The sequence below is a fragment of the Olea europaea genome, unplaced genomic scaffold, assembly GCF_002742605.1.
Source record: "Olea europaea var. sylvestris unplaced genomic scaffold, O_europaea_v1 scaffold4655, whole genome shotgun sequence".
NCBI lineage: Eukaryota > Viridiplantae > Streptophyta > Magnoliopsida > Lamiales > Oleaceae > Olea > Olea europaea.
In genome coordinates this window covers 7,147-14,691 of record NW_019262967.1, presented here as the reverse complement: position 1 = coordinate 14,691, position 7,545 = coordinate 7,147, and the positions used below count along the sequence as shown (strand labels likewise).

Here is a 7,545-nt window from a genome sequence, read left to right as displayed (position 1 = left end):
ATTGTCCACATCCTGCTAAATGCCTCCTACAGGGAGATTGCAATGAGGGTGAACAATTTATTCCACTAAATTTTTCTAGCAATATTTTTAATTAAGCGTATTCAAAAGAATAATGTGTTCTTTTTTCATTTTTAGATTTTTCCCACTAAGTTTTTCTTATTAAAATTTTAACGCCACACGTATATTTGTAATTGGAGTAATGTAAATTTAACATTTAAGTGATGTTTATATTATACAAAACTCTCTTTATTCTATAAGTTAAAAGGTTATGAGTTGCAAAGAGAGAATTTATTCATATTAATCTTGTAATTAATAGTCACGAAATCATATGTTTAAAAAAGCCTTAAATAATGTAAGGAATATTACAATTTTTACCCAACTCTCATTTTTGTATATTTCGGTTTCTTTTTCTTCTTTAATTATATCGAACTTCTGAGAAAACCAATCCTATACAATTCAACGCCTGCTTTAAGTTTAAAGATGATTGTCAAAAACAACTTTCAAAAATTCGAGTATCATAATCAGAGATATATATTGAAGTACAAGATCCTCAAGAAAATATTGATCAGATTCTGTTCATTCCGACCAGTAGCATCACCAGAATTTAAATGTCTCATTCGAGTGTTTGCTCGTTATTCAGACCGAGGTCCTGGCCCACCTGGTCCATTGTACACCCCCGGCCATGCCATATGTAATTGATTTCATGACCAACTTCCACCAAAACCCTTGAGCAAAATTCAATGACCAGCAGAATTTGGGCAAAGTGCTTTACAAACTATTACAATAAAGTGGTGGTTAATACAATTAGTAATAGTTAAATACTTGTAGTGTGTACCCTTTGGTCCATAAACATACCACCATGTGATCACCATTGCTTCTTCCCCTTTTTCTTTCTCTTGCTGCTTGCACTGCTACTATTGCTGGCCCCGGTTTTGGGGGGATTTCGGGTAGGTGGACTCTCAGATGTACTGCCACTGGTAGCAAAATTTTCAAACTTGCCAGATTGCATAGCATTTTGTAACCACTCGAAAAATTCCTCCTCTGTCATCGCCTCTTCCATGGTATGTGTCGGAATCCCACCTCTGCTTTGTCCCGGACTTGATCCCTTCCCATTGCTATTCTTTGACATAACGCTAGTGTTTACATGAAAACTAGGCTTGTGAGTGTTTACTGGGCATCTCATTCCCTGCAGGAACCACCAAGGAGAACAATTAAGCAGCCTTTTTTTACTTTTCCTAAAAAGTAATAAAAAATTAACATATCCAGACATGTTTCGAACCAAAGTGTTGCCTAAATGTTACTGTTACTTTTTCTAAAGATTAGCCCAACATTTTCTTACTCCAACGAAGTGAGCCATTCCATTTATGAGCGTGCATGTGTGCTCGTCACTGGGTGTTCTGACAGTTTTTTCTTTAAATTTTGGGAGATAAGGCGTGCAAGTCCGGATTCTGCGACGAAAATTTACTGTATAATAGAGTGTTCAAGATTTACATCCATAAATTACTAGAAAACAACCAATAAAACATCCTGACGGGTAAAAGAAGAAAACGTAGAGCAAATTAGACTGGAATCCCTTGAATCCAGTGTAAACCTTCTTTTAGAAAATGAACTTCACACAACTTTGTGTAAATAAAATAGGCCGGGTTGCTTTTATGGGACCTATTGCATTATATCAATAGATGGCAAAGTCAAATACGAAGGCCCCACCTCTGGGGTTACAGCTGGTCATACAATAAATTTTGTTTCATATTGACTAAATTTTACCTCCATGCCTAACCTGTATTTTTTAATTAGTGAAACTTATATCTTCTGTTTCTTTTGTTAAATCGAGCAGTCACTAACAAATTTCCTTCTATCAACTTTCAGTTCAATGTGAAAAAAGCTTATTTTTTTGTTATTATTGTGAAAAAGAAAAGAAAAGAAAAGAAGAAGCTATTTCCTTCATTCAACTTTGAATTCAATGTGAAAAAGGCTATTTCTATCAAAATTAGACTGCAGAAATTTTCATCGAAATTTGTGCACTTCAAAGAAGCAGCCTACACTCAATCTTTCGGAAATTACATCATATATAGTTATAGCGAAAAATGCAACAAGTCTAAGGGAGTCTACGTTCAATCTTTCGGCAATCGCATACAGTGAAAATGCAACAAGTCTTAAGGCATTAATTTTATAAGGTCAAGCAAGAGAACTTTACCTGACAAATATACCATTCAGTTGCATCGTAAATCTTGCCATCAGCACAGACATATACAGCAGGAGGTTCTACCTGCATATATTACTGAGAAGTTGGTGGCAATACATCAAGAAGATGAAATATGCACCTCCTGCATCTTCTTATGGTACATACCTTCTGCAGTATACCAAATAAGAGAGGCTGTGAGGACTGTTCGACCCATCCGTCCCCGTCTTTAGCTTGATGAAAATCTTTGCAGTCCTTGGGATCAGAAAATGAAGAATCCATGTAAAAATACATCTTTGGCAAAGAAAGAATCTTGACCTCGAAGAAGATTCTTTATCTGCCTTTTGCCTTGGAAAACTAAATCTATAAATTTATTTAAAGGATGGAAAACCTGGCACCATCTCGCTCTAGATTTTGGTTTATTGGTGTGAACCCAGACATGAAAGTAACCGCACTTCCTGCATGCAATTCTTCTCGACTCCCCAAGTGGGTCCTCTCCATCTACTTCTGTGCGAGCAAAACTAGAGGTAGCAAAGCCACGCCCCTTATTCTAGAAAAGCAACGTGTAAAAGCATGAGGTAAGTGGAATGAATGATAAGCATGAGACTGATTATTGCAAAACTGACAATATATAGAGACATGGACAAGAATGCAAACGTATCTATAGGAGGATTCTTCCCAGACTGCATAGAAACCTCATTTTCTTTTCTATTGTGTGTTTGTGCACATGGAATAAATGATAAAAAATGGTTAAATCCACAACCACTATTGCTGCTGAAAATTCAAGGTGCAGTTGAAACCAGAAACTCTAACTACAAAATCTCAATACAAACTGTGGCCAAGTAAAACTGGGAACAGAAAATAATGATGCTTGGTACATCGAATGGCTATATTTGGTATAATGGAATATCCATTCCGTGGTTTTATTCTTTGAATTCTTTTATTCCCTTCATTATTTTATCACCAGTAGATCTTGATGGGGATAAAAGATCGTCAGCTGCTGATGATGAAATGAAGAGGATAAAACAAGTGTCGTATCTCCTCAGTTACTAATTATTATTAGCATTGCACACCGAAGTCGATAAGTATTTTTACTTTGATTTTTTTGAAAATATTAGGTTTATGTATCATATAATCACCAGATGCATGTAAGGCAGATGGCTGCTGTAAGATTGCCTGGAAATTGAAGAGTCATTTCAGGAAAGTGGAATATGTTATTGCTCAAACCTCTTGAGAACCATTTTGGATATTCCGGAAAAAATTCAGCAGCTCTTCCCTCTTCAATTCATCATCATATTCTTTTCGCTTGACGGAATCCAGCAAAACCTTGGAGAGCAAGAGGTGAGATGTATTCAGGAACAATGATTCAGATAATGAAAACAGTCTAATGAAAGAGAACAAGATTAAGAAAAAGAGATACCTCATAAGCGTTTTGAAGTTTCTTGAAGGCTTCTGCAGCCTTTTCATTTCCCATATTTTTATCTGGATGGACAAGCATTGCCTAATAACCACAAATAAATGTGCACTTAACAGATGAAAAGAAAAGAAAGCCCTTTGGGTTCTTTTAAATATGCATTTTCCTTTTTTCTTCTGAAGAATTTCCATTAAGGGGGTGTTTGATAGGCATTTTTATGTAAAAATGTATTTTAGAATAATAAATTGATGTGAAATGTGTGGTTGAAAAATAAGAAAAAGTTTTTGATTTACGTGTTATATTATTTTAATAAAAAATGTGTGGTTAAAAAGAATATAGAGAAAAATGCATTTTGAAAAAAATGGCTACCAAACGGCGCCTAAGACTTAAGTTATTGCAAATAAGATAGCAATGTAACACAACAAGATTCAAACTTCTAGTGCATGTTTTGTGCACTGTAGAGGATGGTATTAAATAAGAAAAGGAAGCTAAATCTTGTTCATCGTACCGTCTAGTCGTCTTACCAAACATAGTGGTATAGCTCAGCACACAACAGACTAACCTTGTAAATTTCTAAGGTAAATTACCCAATAAAAGAGAAATATTAAGACATTCACCTTTTTCCTGTATTCCCTCTTGATTATAGAGGCATCTACATTCTGAAACCGGGACAAGCCCAATGCAGAATAATGATCTTTACAGTTCAACAACCTAACAACTTCATCTTCAGATGTCAATTCAGAATCAAATCCACTAGTTGAAGGAACTCCAGGATTATGGTCATCTGGTACATCAGCACCAATTCCACTGGATGTAGCATGCGTCGACTCATGGGGAAAAAAGGATGGTTGACCTTGCATTCCAGCTGCTTGGTCTGCATGGATGTCGGGCCTTCTTTGTTCTAAAGTATTCCTCAGTACGTATAGAAGAACATCACTTGAAATAAATGATAAATTCAGGCCACTAAGCACACCGAGCCATCCAACATATGTCCACGTACAATACATTGAATACACAGTTGTAATAAACAGTGCAATGCGATCATGGCTCAGTATGAAACCCAATCCTGCAGTTCCATAAAACCACCTATCTCAGATCAAATATTAATTAAACATCATGTCAAGTGGTTTTACGTATAGGAAGTGGGAGTGGAATCTATATGGTGAAAATTGCTAAGTATTCTGAGAGAAAAGTTCACCTGCTGAGAAAGTAATAACTAATCCACTCGTCCAAAAGCTACCATATAACCACAAGAAAGTCGCTCCAGAAAAGAAAACAAACACACTTGCAAGTGTGAACCCAGTGAACAGTCCAATTACAGCAGTGATTGCCTGAATAATCCATAAACGCAAATAATAAACATAACAGATAAACAATTCACAATTAATCCTTCTAATAGCAGCTATTTCCACTAATAGAACCTTGAAGCAGAAAAACAGGCAACTTTTAATCCGTCTCTTTTCCGATATCTTTTCTTCCAAAAAGGAATAAAGTATAGCTCATTTATTAAGATTACTGCTTACCAATATTATCAGAAACTTCGTCATTCCGACCATTGCAACTGTTGAGAGGATACCAAACCAAATGACAGAGAAAACTGACGACGTCCCCATGCGCAGCAAGGATTCTGTGCCTCTGATAGCACAGTCCAACCAAAGCATCAACAGAAGCAGCACTGCATTACCAAAATACATAATCCATCTGGAGACCATAGGTTGCACATGCTCAATCGTCCTTCGAACATAGTCACGTGTCTTAAGTACGTTAGTTTTGAGAGTTACAAACATAGGTTTGTGCCTCTCCACCCATTCAATAGATGCCTTTGATATGGCAAGAGCACAAGCCCTCATCCACTTAAAAATCTCAGTATCCGTAAACTCTACATGACCCATTCTGTCTTCTGTGCGCAACTCATTCCGTGAGTCAGCAAAACTATTCAAATTCGGAGAGCTGCAATTACTCTCTGGGTCAGTTTCATTTTTTTCGCTCACATCAGAAACTTCAACTGTAGGCATATCGGTCTTGCCTAATTCAGGTGCTGGCTTTTCACTGCGTGCTGCATCCATGCTTTTGTTTGCTCTTCTATGAGATTTCTTAGGTTTTTTCATACTTTTCTTCTCATCTTGCATGTGACTTGTATCATTCATGCTCATTGTTTGATGCGTGACTGAATGGCTACTATTTGGAAGTTCTTCCCCTGGTGCATCCATCTTATTACCATTGATTCTTCCTTCAGTATTTTGCACTGCAGGTTCAGATTCTGAAATTCCTTTCTTACCATCTGACCAGCAACGATCCAACCCATTCTTCTGTTGGTTTCCCTTTCTAGCCATCAAGCTTATTGCTTTCAATTAACAAAGAAATAGGTTCATAATTGAACTTATTGCTAAAGCATTATCAGATAGACACCTGTACCATAAAAATGTAGACAGGTCAATTTAACGTATGAATGTAAAAATACACACGTGACCAAAATGGAAACAAATCTTATTGCCAACAGATTATCCACTTTGCAAATTTGGACATGCATAATGTGGTTTCACAGGAAAAAGACAGATCAGCCAAATCAAATTGGCCAACCAGGAGCCTGAATAATCTCATGGTTTCACACTCCTACATAGTACAAATAACATTTTAAAGATGCTCAAATTATAAAAGTTAGATTCTTTAGTAAGGGTACTCCTCAACACCAGCCGTACCACTCTGTAGTTGCCCTAAAGCAAAGACAGAAGAATTGCAGTCTCTATCCAAAAATCTTACATATCCATTTCACTGATGTTTTAATCACCTCACATTTGCTGAAATTACAATTGATGAAGCCTTTCAGTTAGCATTAAATTAGAACTGTGCTAATATCTTTCAGACACACTTTACATAGATATCTAACTTAAAGATAGGCAGAAATTATGGCCATACTGAATTGTAGTTATAGATTCAAATTTATCAAGATGAAAAAAAAATTAAAACATGAGGCAGATAGCTTGCTTCTTTAACTGCAAACCATACCTAATTAAATTAAGAAAATAAGCTGCTGCATGCCTTTTAAAGAAAGAAAAGCTCCAAAAAAGAATTTGTAACATTTTATCTGCTCGAGGGTACCATTTATTTATCTCTATCTGATACTCTGTTTTTCGTTTAAATGAAAGTCTAAATAGAAGGATAATGGAGATGGTATGCCCTGAAAAAAGAACACTCACAACCTAGCTGGTAAAATAATAATTTTATATTTGCATATTTCTAGATAAATAAGTGTTTTCGCATCAAGAAATATACAAAATTATACAGAATATCAACAATCTTATGCATATCAATCATACAAAAATGAAAAAATTAAGCAAATTGGCTGAATCAGAGGTATAATCTTGAAGTAGAATTTAAGTCACGTGTAGAAAAATATTGTAAAATATAACAGTGCATTTGTACAAATTCTATACATATGTTTGTCTATTTATGCATCCAGAAATGTATAAAATTATACACGAAATACACGAAATTATGCACAACCCTAGTTGTTAAAATAATAACTGATGTATTTGTGAATTTCTATCAATATGTGTATTTATGTATTAAGAGATTTACAAAATTAGATAGAAAATTAACAAAATTATGCATACATGAGAAACACAAATACAAATAGACTGCCTCAATACTAAACTGTTCTGATGCACAATTTTAGTCGCATATAGAAAAATTATACCTTGTTGCTAAAGCCCTAAAAACCTATTTTATTTGGGTTCTTCACAAGAATTAAAACCCCGAATTTTCACCTATTTTTCGGAAAATAAATCAAATAAAAAAAATTAGCCAACATCCATAAACAAACATGTTTGGATGCATACACATAATCAAAAGTATGTAGAGAGATAATTACATTAATATCGCAAAAAAAAAAAAAAAATGAAGAAGAAGAAGCTTACCATCATAAAAGAAAGCGGGTTATCACAATTTGGTG

General features: G+C 35.2%; 1 protein-coding gene across 1 annotated transcript; it reads right to left on the bottom strand.

The window, feature by feature from the left end:
* Nucleotides 1-481: 481 nt before the first annotated feature.
* LOC111388196 lies at nt 482-7,545 on the bottom strand. Its single transcript, XM_023012882.1, has 10 exons — nt 7,511-7,545; nt 5,117-6,002; nt 4,792-4,924; nt 4,211-4,659; nt 3,600-3,680; nt 3,407-3,505; nt 2,571-2,729; nt 2,348-2,434; nt 2,195-2,266; nt 482-1,186 (listed from the first exon to the last, which is right to left on the bottom strand). The coding sequence occupies exons 2-10, from the start codon at nt 5,924-5,926 to the stop codon at nt 866-868; spliced, it is 2,211 nt and encodes a 736-aa protein (XP_022868650.1). The 5' UTR covers nt 5,927-6,002; nt 7,511-7,545; the 3' UTR covers nt 482-865.